Genomic DNA, 27,422 nt, shown 5'->3' on the forward strand with positions numbered 1-27,422 from the left:
GGGAGGGGAGAGGGGGGAGGGAGGGAGAGGGAGGGGGAGGGAGGGGGGAGAGGGAGGGAGGGAGAGGGAGAGGGAGGGGGAGGGAGGGAGAGAGGGAGGGAGGGAGAGGGGGGGGGGAGGGAGGGGAGAGGGAGAGAGGGAGGGAGGGGAGAGGGAGGGAGGGAGGGAGAGGGAGGGAGGGGGGGGAAGGGAGAGGGAGAAAGGGAGGGAGGGGAGAGGGAGGGAGGGGGGAGGGAGAAAGGGAGGGAGGGGGAAGGGAGGGAGGGGAGAGAGAGGGAGGGAGGGGGGAAGGGAGGGAGGGGAGAGAGACGGAGGGAGGGAGAGGGAGAGAGGGAGGGGAGAGGGGGGAGGGAGGGGAGAGGGAGAGAGGGAGGGAGGGGAGAGGGAGGGAGGGAGGGAGGGAGAGGGGAGGGGGGAAGGGAGAGGGAGAAAGGGAGGGAGGGGAGAGGGAGGGAGGGGGAGAGGGAGGGAGGGGGGAGGGAGAGGGAGAAAGGGAGGGAGGGGAGAGGGAGGGAGGGAGGGAGGGGAGAGGGAGAGAGAGGGAGAGAGGGAGGGAGGGAGAGGGGGAGGGAGAGAGGGAGGGAGGGGGAGAGGGAGGGAGGGAGGGAGGGAGAGGAGGGGAGGGAGGGGGGGGAAGGGAGAGGGAGAAAGGGAGGGAGGGGAGAGGGAGGGAGGGGAGAGGGAGGGGGAGGGAGGGAGGGAGGGGAAGGGAGGGAGGGGAGAGGGAGGGAGGGAGGGAGGGAGGGAGGGAGGGAGAGGGAGGGAGGGAGGGAGGGAGAGGGAGGGAGGGGGGAAGGGAGAGGGAGAAAGGGAGGGAGGGGAGAGAGAGGGAGGGAGGGGGGGGAAGGGAGGGAGGGGAGAGAGAGGGAGGGAGGGGAGAGGGAGGGAGGGGGGAAGGGAGAGGGAGAAAGGGAGGGAGGGGAGAGGGAGGGAGGGAGGGAGGAGAAAGAAAGATAATGACATAGAGAGAGAAAGAAGTTGAGAGAGACGTTTCCATACATTCCAATAACTTCCCACATACCATTTAGACTGAATAACGCTGTAAAAGGATAACAGTGTATGTTTGTTTCTCTGAATGTATAACAAAGAAGATGTTTTATAGATGTAGTTATGGACAGATATCAGAGGAATTGTGAGTTATAAGTCAAACAGTTGGTCAGGTGTCAGGAATGTGAAGCACCAAAGTCTTTCTCTCTCCATATCATCAAAATGGTAACGGTCCTTTCCAACATTTAACCGGTTGTGAAATAAGATGACTAGGCAAACCACTGCAATCTAACAATTAGCATAAATAGTCACACATTTACATGCTCGCTGGTAGTCATAATCATCTGTAAACAACATTGACCACTGAACTTCGGAAAGAAAAAGTCCCGCAGTTATGAACATAGCTGCTGCTGTGCTCTCTCCCTCCCCTGCTGTCTCTAACTGAACGATGGGCTATGAAAAGCCAACTGACATTTACTCCTGAGGTGCTGACCTGTTGCACCCTCTACAACCACTGGTTATTATTTGACCCTGCTGGTCATCTATGAACGCTCGAACATCTTGAGGAACAGTCTGGCCTTACAGAGGCTTGCGAAAGTATTCACCCCCCTTGGCATTTTTCCTATTTTGCTGCCTTACAACCTGGAATTAAAATAGATTTTTTAAAAGGTTTGTATCATTTGATTTACACAACATGTCTACCATGTTGTTTATTTTGAAACAAACCAGAAATAAGACCTATTCACCCCCCAAAGTCAATACTTTGTAGAGGCACCTTTTGCAGCAATTACAGCTGCAAGTCTCTTGGGGTATGTCTCTGCAAGCTTGGCACATCTAGCCACTGGATTTATGCCCATTCTTCAAGGCAAAACTGCTCCAGTTGGATGGGTTGGATAGGTTCCGCTGGTGTACAGCAATCTTTAAGTCGTACCACAGATTCTCAATTGGATTGAGGTCAGGGTTTAAACTAGGCCATTCCAAGACATTTACATATTTCCCTTAAACCAATCAAGTGTTACTTTAGCAGTATGCTTAGGGTCATTGTCCTGCTGGAAGGTGAACCTCCGTCCCAGTCTCAAATATCTAGAAGACTGAAACAGGTTTCCCTCAATAATTTTCCTGTATTTAGCTCCATCTATCATTCCTTCAATTCTGACCAGTTTCTCAGTCCCTGCTGATGGATGGTGTTCTCGGGGTGATGAGAGTTGTTGGGTATGCGCCAGATAGTATATCCCTTGATGGCCAAAAAGCTCAATTTGAGTCTCATCTGACCAGAGTACCTTCTCCCATATGTTTGGGGAGTCTCCCACAAACGTGTTCGCTTACTCATTGGCTTTCTTCTGGTCACTCGTCTGTAAAGCCCTCTGTGAGTGTACGGCTTCAAGTGGTCCTATAGACAGATACTATCATCAAGGACAACAACCACCCGAGCCACTGCCTGTTCACCCCGCTATCATCCAGAAGGCGAGGTCAGTACAGGTGCATCAAAGCAGGGACCGAGAGACTGAAAAACAGCTTTTATCTCAATGCCATCAGACTGCTAAACAGCCATCTCCAGCACATCAGAGGCGGCTGCCTATAGACATAGATAAGAAATCACTGGCCACTTAAAGGAAATGCAACACTAGCCACTTGAATTATGTCTTCGTATCTTGCATTACCCATCTCATATATATACATATATATATATAACTGTTCTCTATACTATTCTATGGTATCTTAGTCACTTTAATTGTGTGTAAATACTGCATCCCCCATCTCATATGTATATACTGTATTCTGTACTATGCCACTGTATCTTAGTCCAATACCCCTCTGACAAACTCAGCAAAAAAATAAATGTCCCTTTTTCAGGACTCTGTCTTTCAAAGATAATTCGTAAAAATCCAAATAACTTCACAGATCTTCATTGTAAAGGGGTGTTTCCCTTGCTTGTTCAATGAACCATAAACCATTAATGAACATGCACCTGTGGAACGGTTGTTAAGACACCAACAGGTTACAGACAGTAGGCAATTAAGGTCACAGTTATGAAAACTTAGGACACTAAAGAGGCCTTTCTACTGACTCTGAAAAACACCAAAAGAAAGATGTCCAGGATCCCTGCTCATCTGCGTGAATGTGCCTTAGGCATGCTGCAAGGAGGCATGAGGACTGCAGATGTGGCAAGGGCAATAAATTGCAATGTCCGTACAGTGAGATGCCTAAGACAGAGCTACAGGGAGACAGGACGGACAGCTGATCGTCCTCGCAGTGGCAGACCACGTGTAACAACACCTGCACAGGATCGGCACATCTGAACATCACACCTGCGGGACAGGTACATGATGGCAACAACTGTCCGAGTTACACCAGGAAGGCACAATCCCTCCATCAGTGCTCAGACTGTCCGCAATAGGCTGAGAGAGGCTGGACTGAGGGATTGTAGGCAGGTCCTCACCAGACATCACCGGCAACAACGTCGCCTATGGGCACAAACCCACTGTTGCTGAACCAGACAGGACTGGCAAAACAGTGCTCTTCACTGACGAGTCGCGGTTTTGTTTCACCAGGGGTGATGGTCGAATTTGCGTTAATTGTCGAAGGAATGAGCGTTACACCGAGGGCTGTACTCTGGAGCGGGATCGATTTGGAGGTGGATGGTCCATCATGGTCTGCAGCGGTGTGTCACAGCATCATCGGACTGAGCTTGTTGTCATTGCAGGCAATCTCAAAGCTGTTCGTTACAGGGAAGACATCCGCCTCCCTCATGTGGTTCCCTTCCTGCAGGCTCATCCTGACATGACCCTCTAGCATGACAATGCCACCAGCCATACTGCTCATTCTGTGCGTGATTTCCTGCAAGACAGGAATGTCAGTGTTCTGCCATGGCCAGCGAAGAGCCCGGAACTCAATCCCGTTCACGTCTGGGACCTGTTGGATCAGAGGGTGAGGGCTTGGGCCATTCCCCACAGAAATGTCCAGGAACTTGCAGGTGCCTTGGTGGAAGAGTGGGGTAACATCTCACAGCAAGAACTGGCAAATCTAGTGAAGTCCATGAGGGGGAGATTCACTGCAGTACTTAATGCAGCTGGTGGCCACACCAGATACTGACTGTTACTTCTGATTTGGAACCCCCTGTTGTGAGAGGACGTTTCTGTTTTTGCTTAGTTTATATGCACCCCTTTTCCATTGTTAATATAGAATCTTTTGAAACAAGTTATTTTTCCATTCAATGAAATCCAAATAAGAATCCATTTAAATAACAGGTTGTAATGCAACAAAATAGGAAAAACGCCAAGGGTGAATACTTTCTCAAGGCTCTGTAAATACTCTAATAATCTCCACCTGGTACAGCCAGAAGAGGACTGGCCACCCCTCATAGCCTGGTTCCTCTCTAGGTTTATAATCTCCACCCCTCATAGCCTGGTTCCTCTCTAGGTTTATAATCTCCACCCCTCATAGCCTGGTTCCTCTCTAGGTTTATAATCTCCACCCGGCACAGCCAGAAGAGGACTGGCCACCCCTCATAGCCTGGTTCCTCTCTAGGTTTATAATCTCCACCCCTCATAGCCTGGTTCCTCTCTAGGTTTATAATCTCCACCCCTCATAGCCCGGTTCCTCTCCAGGTTTATAATCTCCACCCCTCATAGCCCGGTTCCTCTCCAGGTTTATAATCTCCACCCCTCATAGCCTGGTTCCTCTCTAGGTTTATAATCTCCACCCGGCACAGCCAGAAGAGGACTGGCCACCCCTCATAGCCTGGTTCCTCTCTAGGTTTATAATCTCCACCCCTCATAGCCTGGTTCCTCTCTAGGTTTATAATCTCCACCCATCATAGCCCGGTTCCTCTCCAGGTTTATAATCTCCACCCCTCATAGCCTGGTTCCTCTCTAGGTTTATAATCTCCACCCGGCACAGCCAGAAGAGGACTGGCCACCCCTCATAGCCTGGTTCCTCTCTAGGTTTATAATCTCCACCCCTCATAGCCTGGTTCCTCTCTAGGTTTATAATCTCCACCTGGCACAGCCAGACTAGGACTGGCCACCCTTCATAGCCTGGTTCCTCTCTAGGTTTATAATCTCCACCCGGCACAGCCAGACTAGGACTGGCCACCCCGCATAGCCCGGTTCCACTCTAGGTTTATAATCTCCACCCCTCATAGCCTGGTTCCTCTCTAGGTTTATAATCTCCACCCGGCACAGCCAGAAGAGGACTGGCCACCCCTCATAGCCTGGTTCCTCTCTAGGTTTATAATCTCCACCCCTCAGAGCCTGGTTCCTCTCTAGGTTTATAATCTCCACCCCTCAGAGCCTGGTTCCTCTCTAGGTTTATAATCTCCACCCGGCACAGCCAGAAGAGGACTGGCCACCCCTCATAGCCTGGTTCCTCTCTAGGTTTATAATCTCCACCCCTCAGAGCCTGGTTCCTCTCTAGGTTTATAATCTCCACCCCACAGAGCCTGGTTCCTCTCTAGGTTTCTTCCTAGGTTTTGGCCTTTCTTGGGAGTTTTTCCTAGCCACCGTGTTTCTACACCTGATTTGCTTGCTGTTTGGGGTTTTAGGCTGGGTTTCTGTACAGCACTTTGAGATATCAGCTGATGTAAGAACGGCTTGTTAAATACATTTTATTGAAATATATGCATTAATATGTTTTTATATATTTTTATGTATATCAAATCCGTCTTGATTGGTCACGTCCACAGGATACACCATGGGTACAGTGAAATGATTGGTTGCATTCGTCAACAATGCAGTTATACAAAGAAATACACACAAGATTTAAAAAGACACTAAATACAAGATCAATATCAGGACAGATCACTGAAAATGGATACTGGTGACAGTTTGGTGTAATACATGAAGCTCTTCATTCGTCAGTAGGATTGTTGTACTTACAGAATATAGGTGATCACCCCAACACTCCTGTAACAACAGAGGAATGTGGATTATTACGCAACAGACATATAGAAATAAAAACACAGAGTCAACAAAACATTAGGAACACCATCCTAAAATGGAGTTACACCCCCTTTTCCCTCCTCAGAAGAGTCTTTACTCATCGGGGAACGCTTTGGACACCTCGTAGAGACAACATGGGCCAGCATCCCTGTGGAACGCTTTGGACACCTCGTAGAGACAACATGGGCCAGCATCCCTGTGGAACGCTTTGGACACCTCGTAGAGACAACATGGGCCAGCATCCCTGTGGAACGCTTTGGACACCTCGTAGAGTCAACATGGGCCAGCATCCCTGTGGAACGCTTTCAACACCTCGTAGAGACAACATGGGCCAGCATCCCTGTGGAACGCTTTGGACACCTCGTAGAGACAACATGGGCCAGCATCCCTGTGGAACGCTTTGGACACCTCGTAGAGACAACATGGGCCAGCATCCCTGTGGAACGCTTTGGACACCTCGTAGAGACAACATGGGCCAGCATCCCTGTGGAACGCTTTCAACACCTCGTAGAGACAACATGGGCCAGCATCCCTGTGGAACGCTTTGGACACCTCGTAGAGACAACATGGGCCAGCATCCCTGTGGAACGCTTTGGACACCTCGTAGAGACAACATGGGCCAGCATCCCTGTGGAACGCTTTGGACACCTCGTAGAGACAACATGGGCCAGCATCCCTGTGGAACGCTTTCAACACCTCGTAGAGACAACATGGGCCAGCATCCCTGTGGAACACTTTGGACACCTCGTAGAGACAACATGGGCCAGCATCCCTGTGGAACGCTTTGGACACCTCGTAGAGACAACATGGGCCAGCATCCCTGTGGAACGCTTTGGACACCTCGTAGAGACAACATGGGCCAGCATCCCTGTGGAACGCTTTCAACACCTCGTAGAGACAACATGGGCCAGCATCCCTGTGGAACGCTTTGGACACCTCGTAGAGACAACATGGGCCAGCATCCCTGTGGAACGCTTTGGACACCTCGTAGAGACAACATGGGCCAGCATCCCTGTGGAACGCTTTGGACACCTCGTAGAGACAACATGGGCCAGCATCCCTGTGGAACGCTTTCAACACCTCGTAGAGACAACATGGGCCAGCATCCCTGTGGAACACTTTGGACACCTCGTAGAGACAACATGGGCCAGCATCCCTGTGGAACGCTTTGGACACCTCGTAGAGACAACATGGGCCAGCATCCCTGTGGAACGCTTTGGACACCTCGTAGAGACAACATGGGCCAGCATCCCTGTGGAACGCTTTGGACACCTCGTAGAGACAACATGGGCCAGCATCCCTGTGGAACGCTTTGGACACCTCGTAGAGACAACATGGGCCAGCATCCCTGTGGAACGCTTTGGACACCTCGTAGAGACAACATGGGCCAGCATCCCTGTGGAACGCTTTGGACACCTCGTAGAGACAACATGGGCCAGCATCCCTGTGGAACGCTTTGGACACCTCGTAGAGACAACATGGGCCAGCATCCCTGTGGAACGCTTTGGACACCTCGTAGAGACAACATGGGCCAGCATCCCTGTGGAACGCTTTCAACACCTCGTAGAGACAACATGGGCCAGCATCCCTGTGGAACGCTTTGGACACCTCGTAGAGACAACATGGGCCAGCATCCCTGTGGAACGCTTTCAACACCTCGTAGAGACAACATGGGCCAGCATCCCTGTGGAACGCTTTCAACACCTTGTAGAGACAACATGGACCAGCATCCCTGTGGAACGCTTTGGACACCTTGTAGAGTCAACATGGGCCAGCATCCCTGTGGAACGCTTTCAACACATTGTGGAGTCAACATGGGCCAGCATCCCTGTGGAACGTTTTCGACACCTCGTAGAGTCAACATGGGCCAGAATCCCTGTGGAACGCTTTGGACACCTCGTAGAGTCAACATGGGCCAGCATCCCTGTGGAATGCTTTGGGCACCTCGTAGAGTCAACATGGGCCAGCATCCCTGTGGAACGCTTTGGACACCTCGTAGAGTCAACATGGGCCAGCATCCCTGTGGAACGCTTTGGACACCTTGTAGAGACAACATGGGCCAGCATCCCTGTGGAATGCTTTGGGCACCTCGTAGAGTCAACATGGGCCAGTATCCCTGTGGAACGCTTTGGACACCTTGTAGAGTCAACATGGGCCAGCATCCCTGTGGAACGCTTTGGACACCTTGTAGAGACAACATGGGCCAGCATCCCTGTGGAACGCTTTGGACACCTTGTAGAGTCAACATGGGCCAGCATCCCTGTGGAACGCTTTGGACACCTTGTAGAGACAACATGGGCCAGCATCCCTGTGGAACGCTTTGGACACCTTGTAGAGACAACATGGGCCAGCATCCCTGTAGAACGCTTTGGACACCTTGTAGAGTCAACATGGGCCAGCATCCCTGTGGAACGCTTTGGACACCTTGTAGAGACAACATGGGCCAGCATCCCTGTGGAACGCTTTGGACACCTTGTAGAGACAACATGGGCCAGCATCCCTGTAGAACGCTTTGGACACCTTGTAGAGTCAACATGGGCCAGCATCCCTGTGGAACGCTTTGGACACCTTGTAGAGACAACATGGGCCAGCATCCCTGTGGAACGCTTTGGACACCTTGTAGAGACAACATGGGCCAGCATCCCTGTAGAACGCTTTGGACACCTTGTAGAGTCAACATGGGCCAGCATCCCTGTGGAACGCTTTGGACACCTTGTAGAGACAACATGGGCCAGCATCCCTGTGGAACGCTTTGGACACCTTGTAGAGTCCACGCCTCGACAAAATGAGACTGTTCTGGGGGGAAAAGGGGAGGGGGTGCAACTCAATATTTCGAAGGGGTTCCTAGTGTTTTATATACTCAGTGTATGTATGCACGTGTGTGTTTATGTATATATACATACACTGTCTAAATATAAAGTACATCTGTCTCTCACCACATGTCTGCCTCCAGGCCGAGCGGTTCATAGTTGACTACCTCTGGAGCTGTAAGAGTTAATAAACACACTATTAAGCCAAAAACACTGAGCCTAGAATGTAGGGTATTGTGTGTGTGTGTGTGATATATATACACACACACACACTACCATTCAGAAGTTTGGGGTCACTTAGAAACGTCCTTGTTTTTGTCCATTAAAAAAGCATCAAATTGATCAGAAATACAGTGTAGACATTGTTAATGTTGTAAATGACTATTGTAGCTGGAAACGGCTGATTTTTAATGGAATATCTACATAGGCGTACAGAGGCCCATTATCAGCAACCATCACCCCTGTGTTCCAATGGCACGTTGTGTTAGCTAATCCAAGTTTATCATTTTAAAAGGCTAATTGATCATTCGAAAACCCTTTTGCAATTATGTTAGCACAGCTGAAAACTGTTGTCCTGATTAATGAAGCAATACAACTAGTTGAGTATCTGGAGCATCAGCATTTGTGGGTTCGATTACAGGCTCAAAATGGCCAGAAACAAAGACTTTCTTCTGAAACTCAGCATGTCTATTCTTGTTCTGAAAAATGATGGCTATTCCGTGCGAGAAATTGCCAAGAAGATCTCGTACAACGCTGTTAACTAGTCCCTTCACAGAACAGTGCAAACTGGCTCTAACCAGAATAGAAAGAGAAGTGGGAGGCCCCGGTGCACAACTGAGGAAGAGGACAAGTACATTACAGTGTCTAGTATGAGAAACAGACGCCTCACAAGTCCTCAACTGGGAGCTTCATTAAATAGCACCCACAAAACACCAGTCTCCGCAAAGAAAAATCCATATCCATATCTCAGAATGGCCAATAAAAATGAAATATTAAGATGGGCAAAAGAACACAGACTGGACAGAGGAAGATTGGAAAAAAGAGTTATGAATAGACAAATTTAAGTTTGATACAAAGAACAACATTCGTGAGATGCAAAAAAATGTAAAAGATGCTGGAGGAGTGAACCATCTGTCAAACATGGTGGAGGAAACGTGATGGTCTGGGGGGGCTTTGGTGGTGGTAAAGTGGGAGATGTGATGGTCTGGGGGTTCTTTGGTGGTGGTAAAGTGAGAGATTTGTACAGGGTAAAAGGAGATGGTCTGGGGGTTCTTTGGTGGTGGTAAAGTGAGACATTTGTACAGGGTAAAAGGAGATGGTCTGGGGGTTCTTTGGTGGTGGTAAAGTGAGAGATTTGTACAGGGTAAAATGAAATGGTCTGAGGGTTCTTTGGTGGTGGTAAAGTGAGAGATTTGTACAGGGTAAAAGGAGATGGTCTGGGGGGCTTTGGTGGTGGTAAAGTGAGAGATTTGTACAGGGTAAAAGGTATCTTGAAGAAGGAAGGCTATCACTCCATTTTGCAACGCCATGCCATACCCTCGGCGATTAATTGGAACCAATTGCCTCCTACAACAGGACAATGACCCAAAGCACAGCTCCAAACTATGCAATAACTATTTAGGGTAGAAGTAGTCAGCTGGTATTCTGTCTATAATGGAGTGGCCAGCACAGTCACCGGATCTCAACCCTATTGAGCTGTTGTGGGAGCAGCCTGACCGTATGGTACGTAAGAAGTGTCCATCAAGCCAATCCAACGGGTGGGAGGAGCTTCAGGAAGCATGGGGTGAAATCTCTTCAGATTACCTCAACAAACTGACAACTAGAATGCCACAGGTCTGCAAGGCTGTAAATGCTGAAAATGGAAGATTCTTTGACGACAGTTTGAAGGACACAATTATTATTTCAATTAAAAATCATTATTTATAACCTTGTTATAAATCATTATTTCTAAACGTTATGGCTATATCTCCTATTAATTTTGCAACTAATTTCATCAAATCAAATGTATTTATATAGTCCTTCGTACATCAGCTGAGTGCATCACAAAGTGCTGTACAGAAACCCAGCCTAAAACCCCAAACAGCAAGCAATGGAGCGCGTATGTTTTTCATGTATGTTTTCATGGAGAACAAGGACATTTCTAAGTGACCCCAAACCTTTGAACAGTAATATATATATATATTCACAACACAACAAGGGTATTTGATGTTAAACTGATCTGATTCGCCGGTCAAACGATGAACATAACACACTACACACACGGCTGTGGTGCACTTGGTTCGCCGGATAGACTGACCTACAAATTCCGGGGTGCCAAAGATGTTTTTGAAATCATTGCCAAAATCGATCTTGTGTGCCAGACCGAAGTCGATGAGCTTGATGCGAGGATGGGCCACAGCTCTGTTCAGTAACATAATGTTCTCTGGCTAGAGAGGGAGAGAGAGAGGGGAGGAAGGGGCATCAAACATGGAAAAAACATCCCATAATGTAAAGCCTCTCTAGGAACCAGCGAGAGAGAGAGAGAGAGAGAGAGACAGAGAGAGAGACAGAGACAGAGAGAGATACAGAGAGAGACAGAGAGAGATACAGAGAGAGATACAGAGAGACAGAGAGAGAGACAGAGAGAGAGACAGAGACAGAGACAGAGAGAGATACAGAGAGAGACAGAGAGAGATACAGAGAGAGATACAGAGAGACAGAGAGAGAGAGACGACAGAGAGAGAGAGACGACAGAGAGATGTATGACCATATTAGAGAGACATATTTCCCTCAGATTACACAGATCCACAAAGAATTCGAAAACAAATCCAATTTTGAAAAACTCCCATATCTACTGGGTGAAATTCCACAGTGTGCCATCAGAGCAGCAAGATTTGTGACCTGTTGCCACGAGAAAAGGGCAACCAGTGAAGAACACGCACCATTGTAAATACAACCCATATCTATGCTTATTTATTTTATCCTGTGTCCTTAACCATTTGTACATTGTAAAAAACACTGTATATATATATATATTATGACATTTGTAATGTCTTTATTGTTTTGAAACTTCTGTATGTGTGATGTCTACTGTTAATTTTTATTGTTTATTTCACTTTATATATTATATACCTTACTTGCTTTGGCAATGTTAACACATGTTTCCCATGCCAATAAAGCCCCTTGAATTGAATTGAATTGAGAGACAGAGAGAGACAGAGAGAGACAGAGAGACAGAGAGACAGAGACAGAGAGAGAGAGAAAGAGGAAAGAGAGATTCCAGAGCCACAATGCCTCCTTCAGCAGACTATCTTGACTCCTGACTTAATCCTTTAAAAGCTCTTTAGATCAGCAGCCTAAAGAATGAATGGCTGATAGACTGGGAACAGAAGAGACAACAGTGGAATCAGATTGAATCAATGGCTGATAGACTGGGAACAGAAGAGACAACAGTGGAATCAGATTGAATCAATGGCTGATAGACTGGGAACAGAAGAGACAACAGTGGAATCAGATTGAATTAATGGCTGATAGACTGGGAACAGAAGAGACAACAGTGGAATCAGATTGAATCAATGGCTGATAGACTGGGAACAGAAGAGACAACAGTGGAATCAGATTGAATCAATGGCTGATAGACTGGGAACAGAAGAGACAGTAGTGGAATCAGATTGAATTCATGGCTGATAGACTGGGAACAGAAGAGACAACAGTGGAATCAGATTGAATTAATGGCTGATAGACTGGGAACAGAAGAGACAACAGTGGAATCAGATTGAATTCATGGCTGATAGACTGGGAACAGGAATGGAATCAAATTGAATTCATGGCTGATAGACTGGGAACAGAAGAGACAACAGTGGAATCAGATTGAATCAATGGCTGATAGACTGGGAACAGGAGAGACAACAGTGGAATCAGATTGAATCAATGGCTGATAGACTGGGAACAGGAGAGACAACAGTGGAATCAGATTGAATCAATGGCTGATAGACTGGGAACAGAAGAGACAACAGTGGAATCAGATTGAATCAATGGCTGATAGACTGGGAACAGAAGAGACAACAGTGGAATCAGATTGAATCAATGGCTGATAGACTGGGAACAGGAGAGACAACAGTGGAATCAGATTGAATTAATGGCTGATAGACTGGGAACAGGAGTGGAATCAGATTGAATTCATGGCTGATAGACTGGGAACAGGAGAGACAACAGTGGAATCAGATTGAATCAATGGCTGATAGACTGGGAACAGAAGAGACAACAGTGGAATCAGATTGAATCAATGGCTGATAGACTGGGAACAGAAGAGACAACAGTGGAATCAGATTGAATCAATGGCTGATAGACTGGGAACAGAATAGACAACAGTGGAATCAGATTGAATTCATGGCTGATAGACTGGGAACAGAAGAGACAACAGTGGAACATGACAGAAATGGCTCCAGGTAGCTGTGGTGATATTATGCAGTATGTGGGAGTAGTGTATCTGATTGTATGTTTAGTGTGTGTGGTATGAGCAGTATTATATAGTATGTGTAGTGTATGTAGTATTATACAGCATGAGTAGTATTATATAGTATGTGTAGTATTATATAGTATGTGCAGTATATGTAGGATTATATAGTATGCATGGTATTATACAGTATGTGTAGCATGAGTAGTATTATATAGTATGTGTAGTATTATATAGTATGTGCAGTATATGTAGTATGTGTCATATGTAGTATTATATAGGATGTGTAGTATTATACAATATGTGTAGTATGAGTAGTATTGTATAGTGTGTGTAGCATGAGTAGTATTATATAGTATGTGTGATATTATATAGTATGTGCAGTATATGTAGTATGTGTCATATGTAGTATTATATAGGATGTGTAGTATTATACAGTATGTGTAGCATGAGTAGTATTATATAGTGTGTGTAGTATTATATAGTGTGTGTAGCATGAGTAGTATTATATAGTATGTGTAATATTATATAGTATGTGTAGCATGAGTTGTATTATATAGTGTGTGTAGTATTATATAGTGTGTGTAGCATGAGTAGTATTGTATAGTGTGTGTAGTATTATATAGTGTGTGTGTAGCATGAGTAGTATTATATAGTATGTGTAGTATGAGTAATATGTATGACGAGTGCATCTGATAAAGCTAGTAGTATGCAGTATGTGTAGTATGAGTTGTATGTATAGTATTAGGTTATATGAATAGTATACCTGGTTTGGGTAGTATGAGTAGTATTACAGTATAAGTAGTATTATGTGTATGTGTAAGAGTATGTGTAATATGTAGTGTGATGCAGTATGAGTAGTATATGTCTTGTTGTGAGAGTAGTATGTGAAGTAGTATTTGTAGCATATGTTGTATTATGTAGCATGTGTCATATGAGTAGTATTACGTAGTATGTTTAATTTGTGTAATATGAGTAGTATTCAGCAGTACGTGTAGCATTGTAGCATGTGTAATATATGTAGTATGAGTAGTATTATGTAATATGTGTAATATGAGTAGTATTCAGCAGTACGTGTAGCATTGTAGCATGTGTAATATATGTAGTATGAGTAGTATTATGTAATATGTGTATTATGGTGTATGAGTAGTATTATGTAATATGTGTATTATGGTGTATGAGTAGTATTATGTAATAGGTGTATTATGGTGTATGAGTAGTATTATGTAATATGTGTATTATGGTGTATGAGTAGTATTATGTAATAGGTGTATTATGGTGTATGAGTAGTATTATGTAATATGTGTATTATGGTGTATGAGTAGTATTATGTAATATGTGTAATATGAGTACAGTAGTATTCAGTAATTTGAGTAGTGTTCAGTAGTATGATTAGCATTTTGTAATATGAGTAGTATTCAGTAGTATTATATAGTATGTGTAGTAGTATATAGTATGTGTAATATTCAGTAATATGAGTAGTATTATGTAGTATGAGTAGTATAATCTAGCATGCATAGTATTATATAGCATGAGTAGTATTATGTAGCATGAATAGTTTTATGTAGTATTATGTAGTATGAGTATTATTATGTAGCATTATGTAGCATGCATAGTATTATATAGCATTATGTAGTGTATGAGTAGTATTACGGTGTATTACGGTGTATGAGTAGTATTGTGTAGTATGAGTAGTATTATATAGCATGAGTGGGATTACGTAGTACGAGTGGTAGTATGTATTATGTGTAGTATTATATGGTATTACGTAGTATGAGTAGTATTATGTTGTACGAGTAGTATTATGTTGTACGAGTAGTATTATGTTGTACGAGTAGTATTATGTTGTATGAGTAGTATTACGTAGTACGAGTGGTATTATGTTGTATGAGTAGTATTACGTAGTACGAGTAGTATTATGTTGTACGAGTAGTATTATGTTGTATGAGTAGTATTATGTTGTACGAGTAGTATTATGTTGTATGAGTAGTATTATGTTGTACGAGTAGTATTATGTTGTATGAGTAGTATTATGTTGTATGAGTAGTATTACGTTGTACGAGTAGTATTATGTTGTACGAGTAGTATTATGTTGTACGAGTAGTATTATGTTGTACGAGTAGTATTATGTTGTATGAGTAGTATTATGTTGTATGAGTAGTATTACGTAGTACGAGTAGTATTATGTTGTACGAGTAGTATTATGTTGTATGAGTAGTATTATGTTGTATGAGTAGTATTATGTTGTATGAGTAGCAGAGTGTGTTGTGTGAGTAGTAGTATATAGCATGATTCGTTTTATGCAGTATTATTTAGTATGTGTAGTATGAGTAGAATGATGTAGTATGAGTAGTATTATGATGTATGAGTAGTATTATGTTGTATGTGTAGTAGAGTGTGTAGTACGAGTAATATTATATAGCATGAATTGTTTTATGTAGTATGTGTAGTATTATATAGTATGAGTAGTCTTATGTAGTATGTGTAGTATTATATAGTATGAGTAGTATGAGTAGGATTATATAGTATGAGTATAATTATGCGTAGCATGAGTTGTATTATGTAGTATTATATAGTGTGAGTAGTATGTGTAGTATGAACAGTATTGTGTTACGTAGTACGTGCAGTATTATGTAGTATAGTGTAGTGTGTGTAGTATGTATAGTAGAAGGTGTAGTATGAGTAGTGTTATGTAGCGGAGTAGTATTATGTAGTATGAGTAGTATTGTGTAGTATGTGTACTATGTATGTGTACATAGTATGCATAGTATAATGTGTAGTATTAGGCAGTATGATGTAGAATGTGTAGTATGAATAGTATTGTACAGTATTATGTAGCATGTGTAGTATGAGTAGTCTTATGTAGTATGTATAGTAGAACGCGTAGTATGTGTAGTAGTATGTAGTATGAATATTATTGTGTAGTATTATGTAATATGTGTAGCATGAACATTATTGTGTAGTATTATGTAGTATGAGTAGTATTATGTAGTATGAGTTGCATGGTGTAGTATTATGTAGTATGAGTAGTATTATGTAGTATGAGTTGTATGGTGTAGTATTATGTAGTATGAGTAGTATTATGTAGTATGAGTTGTATGGTGTAGTATTATGTAGTATGTATAGTAGAATGTGTAGTATGAGTAGTCTTATGTAGTATGTATAGTAGAACGCGTAGTATGTGTAGTAGTATGTAGTATGAATATTATTGTGTAGTATTATGTAATATGTGTAGTATGAACATTATTGTGTAGTATTATGTAGTATGAGTAGTATTATGTAGTATGAGTTGCATGGTGTAGTATTATGTAGTATGAGTAGTATTATGTAGTATGAGTTGTATGGTGTAGTATTATGTAGTATGAGTAGTATTATGTAGTATGAGTTGTATGGTGTAGTATTATGTAGTATGTATAGTAGAATGTGTAGTGTGAGAAGTATGAGTAGTATTATGCAATATGTGTAGTAGAGCAGTATTATGTAGGGTAGTATGTGTAGTATTAGTAGTATGTGTAATTTTGGGATCATGTGACTCAAGCTGTCCTATAGTGTAGACCATGTTCATTCTGGAGTTTTTGGGGAAGCATGTTTAAATGATCACACTAAAACAAATGGGACATGTTACAACATTGACTGATTTGGAATTGAACTGATCAGAACCCTGATGTCGTCCACCAACTAACAACCGGTGAGTGACGGTGATGACGGATGTTCCAGCTGGAGACAGGCCACAGTGTGATAAAAGCTCTGCCATTGATTAGTTGTGTCTGGTTTCAGTGCAGAGCAGAGTGGAGAGGACAGAACACATCACTGGAGTGGCCCTTCTAGCTGTGTGTGTGTGTGTGTGTATGTGTACCTTGAGGTCAAAGGGTGTGTATGTGTACCTTGAGGTCAAAGGGTGTGTATGTGTACCTTGAGGTCAAAGGGTGTGTAAGTGTACCTTGAGGTCAAAGGGTGTGTATGTGTACCTTGAGGTCAAAGGGTGTGTATGTGTACCTTGAGGTCAAAGGGTGTGTAGGTGTACCTTGAGGTCAAAGGGTGTGTAGGTGTACCTTGAGGTCAAAGTGTGCAATGTGTTTGGAGTGCAGGTAGTGGACCCCATCCAGAATCTGTTTGAGGAACTCTGTAGCCTCCTCTTCTGTTAGGGACTCCTTCTCTGCTAGCAAATTAAACAGTTCTCCACCAGCCACCCTAGAGGAGAGGAGGAGGAGAGGAGATCTTAGACAATACCTAATGCAGATACAATAAGCTAACAGCAGGCACTTCTATCAACCTAAGGCTTACTTCAGCCAATACCAACGAGTGGGTAACAACACATCAGTGCCATGAAGAAGGCAAGTGACCAAACTAGCACAGCTTGCAGTGACACCGGAGACGGCGTCATCGTGGCCGTGACTACCAGACCGCTGGTCATTTTCCTCGTGTGGAGGTGAGAGCAGAAGTACAACCCTTCACCAGACAACCCTTCACCAGACAACCCTTCAGCAGAGTCTAAAGATATGGAGGCCATGAAGACAATCCTTCACCAGAGTCTAGAGAGATGGAAGCCATGAAGACAACCCTTCACCAGAGTCTAAAGACATGGAGGCCATGAAGACAACCCTTCACCAGAGTCTAAAGAGATGGAGGCCATGAAGACAACCCTTCAGAGTCTAGAGAGATGGAGGCCATGAAGACAACCCTTCACCAGAGTCTAGAGAGATGGAGGCCATGAAGACAACCCTTCACCAGAGTCTAAAGAGATGGAGGCCATGAAGACAACCCTTCAACAGAGTCTAAAGAGATGGAGGCCATGAAGACAACCCTTCACCAGAGTCTAGAGAGATGGAGGCCATGAAGACAACCCTTCACCAGAGTCTAAAGAGATGGAGGCCATGAAGACAACCCTTCACCAGAGTCTAGAGAGATGGAGGCCATGAAGACAACCCTTCACCAGAGTCTAAAGAGATGGAGGCCATGAAGACAACCCTTCACCAGAGTCTAGAGAGATGGAGGCCATGAAGACAACCCTTCACCATAGTCTAAAGAGATGGAGGCCATGAAGACAACCCTTCACCAGAGTCTAGAGAGATGGAGGCCATGAAGACAACCCTTCACCAGAGTCTAAAGAGATGGAGGCCATGAAGACAACCCTTCACCAGAGTCTAAAGAGATGGAGGCCATGAAGACAACCCTTCACCAGAGTCTAAAGAGATGGAGGCCATGAAGACAACCCTTCACCAGAGTCTAGAGAGATGGAGGCCATGAGGACAACCCTTCACCAGAGTCTAGAGAGATGGAGGCCATGAAGACAACCCTTCACCAGAGTCTAGAGAGATGGAGGCCATGAAGACAACCCTTCACCAGAGTCTAGAGAGATGGAGGCCATGAAGACAACCCTTCACCAGAGTCTAGAGAGATGGAGGCCATGAAGACAACCCTTCACCAGAGTCTAGAGAGATGGAGGCCATGAAGACAACCCTTCACCAGAGTCTAGAGAGATGGAGGCCATGAAGACAACCCTTCACCATAGTCTAGAGAGATGGAGGCCATGAAGACAACCCTTCACCATAGTCTAGAGAGATGGAGGCCATGAAGACAACCCTTCACCATAGTGTACACTGGAATATATTACCTTTGGCACAGTTTATTTGACACATATATTGCCTTTTTATAAAACATTAGCGAATCACTGAGTAATGATTCAGTGAAGTGGCACTATTTGGGTCCTGGTCAAAAGGACCTAGGGCTCCATTTGGGATGACGACATGGTGCTCTCAGACTGGTGACTGGTGGCTGATATAACAGGTCACTGTAATGACTATATTGTTGACGTTTTCCCCCCTAAAAAAAATCCCTCGTTTATGTATTTCCTCTGAGGATGGAAACAGGGAACAGGAAGTAGCAGCCAACTGCAGAGGAAGCTGTGACAGGATAATAACACACTCAGCCAATCACAACTCAGTGTTCAGTCACTTGACCACAAGTTGCCAAAACAACCTGTTTTTTGTTGTTGTTACACTGGAACAGAGTGGATATAGGTACTGGATATAGGGACTGTCAGGATTTATAAAACAGGGTAGTGCTCAATTCAGAATATAAAATGCCTCATCAATTCCAATTCAATTCTTGAAGTAGCAAACAGCATACAGAATTGCAATTCTAATTTGAATGAAAGGAAATAGAATTGAATTCAAAGAAATTCAAAAGGCCTCTTCTATTCTATATTAGGTGTAGTCTATACAAATATACATATTATAAAACATGCATAGAAATTACTGATGAAACAACTGATTTTCAGGACAAACTTAAAATGAATGATCGAGGACAACAAAGTTATTATATTTCACTGAGCACCTTTATATGCACACCAATATCCCGTTATTATTTGGGATACTCAAGGAGTGTCTGTCTTACATTGATAGAATGAGCATGAATAATCTAGTTACCATCGGTAAAGTTGTCGATTTGGGGACCGGGGAGAAAACGCAATAACTCCAAAACATTGGAAAGATTGGGACATGTTGCACAGGATCAATGGCATCAGTTTGACCTGTTTTAAGAAAAGGAAAAGCTGGGAAAACGATGAAACACGTTTCTGATAAGACTTCAGTTGGTCTTGGGTGCATTATGTGGTTGAAATACTGTCTACTTGGATAACAGTGTCAAAGATAACAAGTTACACACACTTTCTCAAGAGATTCTCTTGGTAGAAGCCCTGGTAGAAACACCACCTTCCATTGGTCTTTGGCACAGCGTATTGTAGTGGTACTGATGTGGTGACATCATCGACAGGGCTTAGCTTTGACCTGTAATGGATTCTTCAAGCCAGAGAGTCCAGGTTAAAGCAGCCCCAACCAACACTAGTTCACAAACTGCTTCTGATGAGAAAGCACCCCTAACTATAACACTAGTTCACAAACTGGTTCTGATGAGAAAGCACCCCTAACTATGGCCTCAACCTTGATCTGTAACCAGTCTGGTCAGGGGTTGTTGGGCGTCAAGGGGTCAGGGCATCAGGGGGTCGGGCGTCAGAGGGGTCAGGGTACTCACAGTTCTAGTATGAGGATGACATCAGTCTTGTTCTCGAACACGTCGTGTAGCGTGATGGTGTTGGGGTGTTGAATCTCCTTCAGAATGCTGACCTCCCTCTCGATGTCTTCCCGGGTCACGCCACGCCGGCTCGACTTGCTCCGTCGCTTACGGATGAACTTAGCGGCATACTCCAGGCCAGAGCTACGTTCACGACATTTCTTTACCACCGCAAACTGACCACTGCAGGACAAGGGGAGAGGAGATGGTCATAGAGTTAGACAGATAGAAACATACTGTTCACCATGAAATTAGTCTGAGCTCAGTAAGTCTCAGCTATAGTCTCAGCTCAGTTATAGTCTCAGCTCAGTTATAGTCTCAGCTCAGTTATAGTCTCAGCTCTGTTATAGTCTCAGCTCTGTTATAGTCTCAGTTATAGTCTCAGCTCTGTTATAGTCTCAGTTATAGTCTCAGCTCAGTTATAGTCTCAGCTCAGTTATAGTCTCAGTTATAGTCTCAGCTCAGTTATAGTCTCAGCTCTGTTATAGTCTCAGTTATAGTCTCAGCTCAGTTATAGTCTCAGCTCAGTTATAGTCTCAGCTCTGTTATAGTCTCAGCTCAGTTATAGTCTCAGCTCTGTTATAGTCTCAGTTATAGTCTCAGCTCAGTTATAGTCTCAGCTCAGTTATAGTCTCAGTTATAGTCTCAGCTCAGTTATAGTCTCAGCTCAGTTATAGTCTCAGCTCAGTTATAGTCTCAGCTATAGTCTCAGCTATAGTCTCAGCTCAGTTATAGTCTCAGCTCAGTTATAGTCTCAGTTATAGTCTCAGCTCAGTTATAGTCTCAGCTCAGTTATAGTCTCAGTTATAGTCTCAGTTATAGTCTCAGTTATAGTCTCAGCTCAGCTAAAGTCTCAGCTATAGTCTCAGCTCAGCTATAGTCTCAGCTCAGCTATAGTCTCAGCTCAGCTATAGTCTCAGCTCAGTTATAGTCTCAGTTATAGTCTCAGCTATAGTCTCAGCTATAGTCTCAGATATAGTCTCAGATATAGTCTCAGCTCAGCTAAAGTCTCAGCTATAGTCTCAGCTCAGTTATAGTCTCAGTTATAGTCTCAGCTCAGTTATAGTCTCAGTTATAGTCTCAGCTATACTCTCAGCTATAGTCTCAGATATAGTCTCAGCTATAGTCTCAGATATAGTCTCAGCTCAGTTATAGTCTCAGCTCTGTTATAGTCTCAGTTATAGTCTCAGCTAGGGTCTCAGCTCAGTTATAGTCTCAGTTATAGTCTCAGCTCAGCTATAGTCTCAGTTATAGTCTCAGCTCAGCTATAGTCTCAGTTATAGTCTCAGCTATAGTCTCAGCTCAGTTATAGTCTCAGTTATAGTCTCAGCTCAGCTATAGTCTCAGTTATAGTCTCAGTTCAGCTATAGTCTCAGCTATAGTCTCAGTTGTAGTCTCAGTTATAGTCTCAGCTATAGTCTCAGTTATAGTCTCAGCTCAGTTAGTCTCAGTTATAGTCTCAGCTCAGCTATAGTCTCAGTTATAGTCTCAGTTTAGCTATAGTATCAGCTATAGTCTCAGTTGTAGTCTCAGTTATAGTCTCAGCTATAGTCTCAGTTCTAGTCTCAGCTATAGTCTCAGTTGTAGTCTCAGCTCAGCTATAGTCTCAGTTATAGTCTCAGCTCAGCTATAGTCTCAGTTGTAGTCTCAGTTATAGTCTCAGCTATAGTCTCAGTTCTAGTCTCAGCTATAGACTCAGTTATAATCTCAGCTCAGCTATAGTCTCAGTTATAGTCTCAGCTATAGTCTCAGCTCAGTTATAGTCTCAGTTATAGTCTCAGCTCAGCTATAGTCTCAGTTATAGTCTCAGTTCAGCTATAGTCTCAGCTATAGTCTCAGTTGTAGTCTCAGTTATAGTCTCAGCTATAGTCTCAGTTATAGTCTCAGCTCAGTTAGTCTCAGTTATAGTCTCAGCTCAGCTATAGTCTCAGTTATAGTCTCAGTTCAGCTATAGTCTCAGCTATAGTCTCAGTTGTAGTCTCAGTTATAGTCTCAGCTATAGTCTCAGTTGTAGTCTCAGTTATAGTCTCAGTTATAGTCTCAGAAATAGTCTCAGTTATATTCTCAGCTCAGTTATAGTCTCAGCTATAGTCTCATGTATAGTCTCAGCTCTAGTCTCAGTTATAGTCTCAGTTCAGCTATAGTCTCAGTTATAGTCTCAGTTATAGTCTCAGCTCAGCTATAGTCTCAGTTATAGTCTCAGTTATAGTCTCAGTTATAGTCTCAGTTCAGCTATAGTCTCAGTTATAGTCTCAGTTATAGTCTCAGTTATAGTCTCAGTTATAGTCTCAGCTTATAGTCTCAGCTCAGTTATAGTCTCAGTTCAGCTATAGTCTCAGCTGTAGTCTCAGTTGTAGTCTCAGTTATAGTCTCAGTTATAGTCTCAGTTATAGTCTCAGCTCAGCTATAGTCTCAGCTCAGCTATAGTCTCAGCTATAGTCTCAGCTCAGCTATAGTCTCAGCTATAGTCTCAGCTCAGCTATAGTCTCAGATATAGTCTCAGCTCAGTTATAGTCTCAGATATAGTCTCAGTTATAGTCTCAGCTCAGTTATAGTCTCAGCTATAGTCTCAGCTATAGTCTCAGCTCAGCTATAGTCTTAGTTATAGTATCACCAGATTCAATGATTTATCACCTCACTTATAGGGAAGGTCATAGCACTTTCAAAAATGACTGATTGGCTGAGTAAAACTAATAATACAAATATTGTGGGAGCTGTTTTGTTAGACTTCAGTGCAGCTTTTGACATCACAATATGCTGCTGGAAAAATGAGCATTATGGCTTTACATGCCCTGCTATATTGTGGATGGAGAATTATCTGTCTTACACAACACAGAGGGTGTTTTTTATGGAAGGCTCTCCAACATAGTCCAGGCAGAGTCAGGCATTCCCCAGGGCAGCTGACTAAGCCCCTTACTTGTTTCAATCTTTACTAATGACCTGCCACTGGCTCGGAGTAAAGCCAGTGTGTCTATGTTTGCTGATAGGGGATCCTGAGTGACGCAGCGGTCTAAGGAACTGCATCTCAGCGCTTGAGGTGTCACTACAGACACCCTGGTTCGAATCCAGGCTGTATCACAACTGGCCGTGATTGGGAGTCCCATGGGCGGCGCACAATTGGCCCAGAGTCGTCCGGTGTTGGTCGGGGTAGGCCGTCATTGTAAATAAGAATTTGTTCTTAACTGACTTGCCTAATTAATAAATAAAGGTTAAATAAAATAAATAAAATGCAACAATATACACATCAGCTACTACAGTTTTAGAATAGGTGGCAATGAATAAGTTAGTACCATATATTTAAAAAAAACTAAAAGCATTGTATTTGGGACAAAACTTTCACCTAGCCCTAAACCTCAACTAAATCTTGAATTTAATAATGTGGAGAGTGAGCAAGTTGAGATGACTAAACTGCTTGGAGTAACCCTGGATTGTAAACTGTCAAAACATATCAATACAACAGTAGCTAAGATGGGGAGAAGTCTGTCCAAAATAAAGAGCCGCTCTGCCTTCTTAACAACACTATCAACAAGGCAGGTCCACAGGCCCTAGTTTCTACCTTCTTAACAGCACTATCAACTAGGCAGATCCTACAGGGCCTAGTTTCTACCTTCTTAACAACACTATCAACAAGGCAGGTCCTACAGGCCCTAGTTTCTACCTTCTTAACAGCACTATCAACTAGGCAGATCCTACAGGGCCTAGTTTCTACCTTCTTAACAACACTATCAACAAGGCAGGTCCTACAGGCCCTAGTTTCTACCTTCTTAACAGCACTATCAACTAGGCAGGTCCTACAGGCCCTAGTTTCTACCTTCTTAACAACACTATCAACAAGGCAGGTCCTACAGGCCCTAGTTTCTACCTTCTTAACAGCACTATCAACAAGGCAGGTCCCACATGCCCTAGTTTCTACCTTCTTAACAGCACTATCAACAAGGCAGGTCCTACAAGCCCTAGTTTCTACCTTCTTAACAACACTATCAACAAGGCAGGTCCCACAGGCCCTAGTTTCTACCTTCTTAACAGCACTATCAAAAAGGCAGGCCCTAGTTTCTACCTTCTTAACAGCACTATCAACAAGGCAGGTCCTACAGGCCCTAGTTTCTACCTTCTTAACAACACTATCAACAAGGCAGGTCCTACAGGCCCTAGTTTTGTCACAACTGGACAACTGTTCAGTCATGTGGTCAGGTGCCAAAATAAGGAAAATTACAATCGGCCCAGAACAGGGCAGCACAGCTGGCCCTTACATCTACACAGAGAGCTAATATTAATCATATGCATGTAAATCTCTCCTGGCTCAAAGTGGAGGAGAGATTGACTTCATGTCACGCCCTGACCATAGAGAGCCTTGTTGGGGGGGGGGGTTGTATCTAGTGGGTGCATTTCTTTGTTGGCCTGGTATGGATCCCAATCAGAGGTAGCTGTTTAGCGTCGTCTCTGATTGGGGATCATATTTAGGCAGCCATTTCCTGACTGTGTTTTGTGGGATCTTGTTTCTGTGTAGTTGCCTGTGAGCACTGCTTGAGCTTCACATATCGTTTCTTCTTTATTGTTTTGTTGTTCGATTCTCTTCAAATAAAAAGATGGTCAAACCAATTCCACACTGGTCTGCTAATTCTCCACACGACCGTGACAGAAGATCCCACCAAAAACAGGACCAAGCAGCGTGCCCGGGAGGAGATGGCATCCTGGTCTTTGGAGGAGATCGAGGAGAGAATATCCTGGACTTGTGTCGTAGCTGAATCAGAATTAGTTAGGTAACATTGATAAATAAGATGTAATTAAGATGTTTTATTTACTTTCATAATATGCTTATGTGAGATACTTGTCATTAGAATGTCTTCTTTTGGACTATAGTGTTGGCAATTGCATTTTTCCTTTCTTCTCTAGGGAAAAGTCACTTGGGGCCCAGAGAGGGGAGAGGTCAGGCTTGTCTTTTATATTTCTGGTAATATGCAGAATATCAGAAAGGGTGAAGTCAGAATTGAACATTGTCTTCATATGTGAATGTATCTGTTAAACCATGTGAAGGGCTCCACGATGTCTGTACTCCTGTCACTACCTCCTTTTCCCACTGGGGGGAGGAGTATGGCAGTGTCTGGAACCATTGTATGTCCCCTCTGATGTTGAACTTATCTTTCATAGTATATGACCTAGAGGCTCACTCCTCTCAGTGAACTTGTCCAGGAGGGGGGTGTATTTGAGATGGGAGTATCTAGAATTGACAATTGATATATGCCATTGGATGAGGTAATGTTTTGGTACTATGAAGTACCAAGAACGATATTAGAACCTCGTCTTATTTACCAAACTGAACGATAATTTATAGCGAATGCTATCTGGCTATGGGATACTCTTTTCTCAAGTAAAAGGCCCTTTGTGAAGTTCCTGGGATCTGTGGTTCGTCATGCAAGTTGAGAGGGGTGTATCTTGGCTATAAAAAGATACTACTATTCTTTTGTAAGCACTTTCAGAATTCATTTATTGACACTGAATTGATCTCAGAGTCAAAGGGCGTAAGCTCATACACTGCTCAAAAAAATAAAGGGAACACTTAAACAACACAATGTAACTCCAAGTCAATCACACTTCTGTGAAATCAAACTGTCCACTTAGGTCCTCAGACCCCTTGTGAGACCATATGCTGATGCGGTTGGCCCTGGGTTCCTCCTAATGCAAGACAATGCAAGACCTCATGTGGCTGGAGTGTGTCAGCAGTTCCTGCAAGAGGAAGTCATTGATGCTATGGACTGGCCCGCCTGTTCCCCAGACCTGAATCCAATTGAGCACATCTGGGACATCATGTCTCGCTCCATCCACCAACAGACTGCACCACAATCTGTCCAGACAGTTGCACCAGAGACTGTCCAGGAGTTGGCGGATGCTTTAGTCCAGGTCTGGGTGGAGATCCCTCAGGAGACCATCCACCACCTCATCAGGAGCATGCCCAGGCATTGTAGGGAGGTCATACAGGCACGTGGAGGCCACACACACAACTGAGCCTCATTTTGACTTGTTTTAAGGACATTACATCAAAGTTGGATCCGCCTGTAGTGTAACTGTAGCCTGTAACTCTGACTGGTGTGTGGTTTATAACTCTCATCATTTAGTAATACAGGAAATTACCACGACACTTGGCAAGACATGAAAGCCTGCCGTGTAGTCAGATAACGGGAGAGAAGGGAGGACAGCGACAACACTAGGGTTCGCGGCCAGGTAGAAAGCCCAAAAGACAGCCCAACATTTTTTGGAGAGGGCACACGGGGTGGTCACACAGGGTGGTCGGCGGAGCCGAGGAATGACCCAGAGGCCGTCAGGGTGTCAAAGGAGGAACTAGATGAAAGATTGGTGGTGGCGATGGACGTGCTGAGGAACGTGACACCAGTCCAGTGTCATCTGCACCAGCTTCTGCATCTGGCCTCCAGTGCGCCTCCCCAGTCCGGTATGTCCTGCGTCTCCTCCACGCACTCGCCCTGAGGTGTGTGTCACCGATCTGTTACAATTTGTGCCGGCTATACGCACCAGACCTCCAGTGCGCCTCACCAGTCCGGTGCAACCTGTGCCGGCCCCACGCATCAGACCTCCAGTGCGCCTCCCCAGTCCGGCGACGGTTCACGGTCCGGAACCTCCAGCGACGGTCCGCGGTCCGGAACCTCCAGCGTCGGTCCGCGGTCCGGAACCTCCAGCGACGGTCCGCGGTCCGGAACCTCCAGCGACGGTCCGCGGTCCGGAACCTCCAGCGACGGTCCGCGGTCCGGAACCTCCAGCGACGGTCCGCGGTCCGGAACCTCCAGCGACGGTCCGCGGTCCGGAACCTCCAGCGACGGTCCGCGGTCCGGAACCTCCAGCTCCAAGGCCAGAACCTTCCTCTGCGCTGATGCCCAGCCCAGGCATGGCGGCCAACTCAGCTCCATGGCCTTCCTCTGCGCCGGCGCCGGCGTCCAACCCGGGACCCATGGGGCAAAGACCTGGGCGGGGGAAAAGTCACCCCCCCCCCACAGTTTCAGGTTTTGCGGCCGGAGTCCGGGGGGGAGTACTGTCATGCCCTGACCATAGAAAGCCTTGTTATTCTCTATTTTGGTTAGGTCGGGGTTGTGGCTAGGGGGGATTGTATCTAGTGTGTGTATTTCTTTGTTGGCCTGGTATGGTTCCCATCAGAGGTAGCTGTTTAGTGTT

General features: G+C 44.6%; 1 protein-coding gene across 1 annotated transcript in view; it reads right to left on the reverse strand.

Annotated features, from left to right (window-relative positions):
• Positions 1-27,422, reverse strand: part of dapk1 (death-associated protein kinase 1) — a 185,911-nt gene that overhangs the window by 85,540 nt on the left and 72,949 nt on the right. The window contains 5 exon segments of the mRNA XM_064937941.1: positions 5,865-5,891; positions 8,864-8,912; positions 11,034-11,163; positions 17,225-17,363; positions 20,205-20,426. Coding sequence (XP_064794013.1) covers positions 5,865-5,891; positions 8,864-8,912; positions 11,034-11,163; positions 17,225-17,363; positions 20,205-20,426 — 567 coding nt within the window.

Source organism: Oncorhynchus masou, chromosome 25, assembly GCF_036934945.1.
Source record: "Oncorhynchus masou masou isolate Uvic2021 chromosome 25, UVic_Omas_1.1, whole genome shotgun sequence".
Taxonomy (NCBI): domain Eukaryota; kingdom Metazoa; phylum Chordata; class Actinopteri; order Salmoniformes; family Salmonidae; genus Oncorhynchus; species Oncorhynchus masou.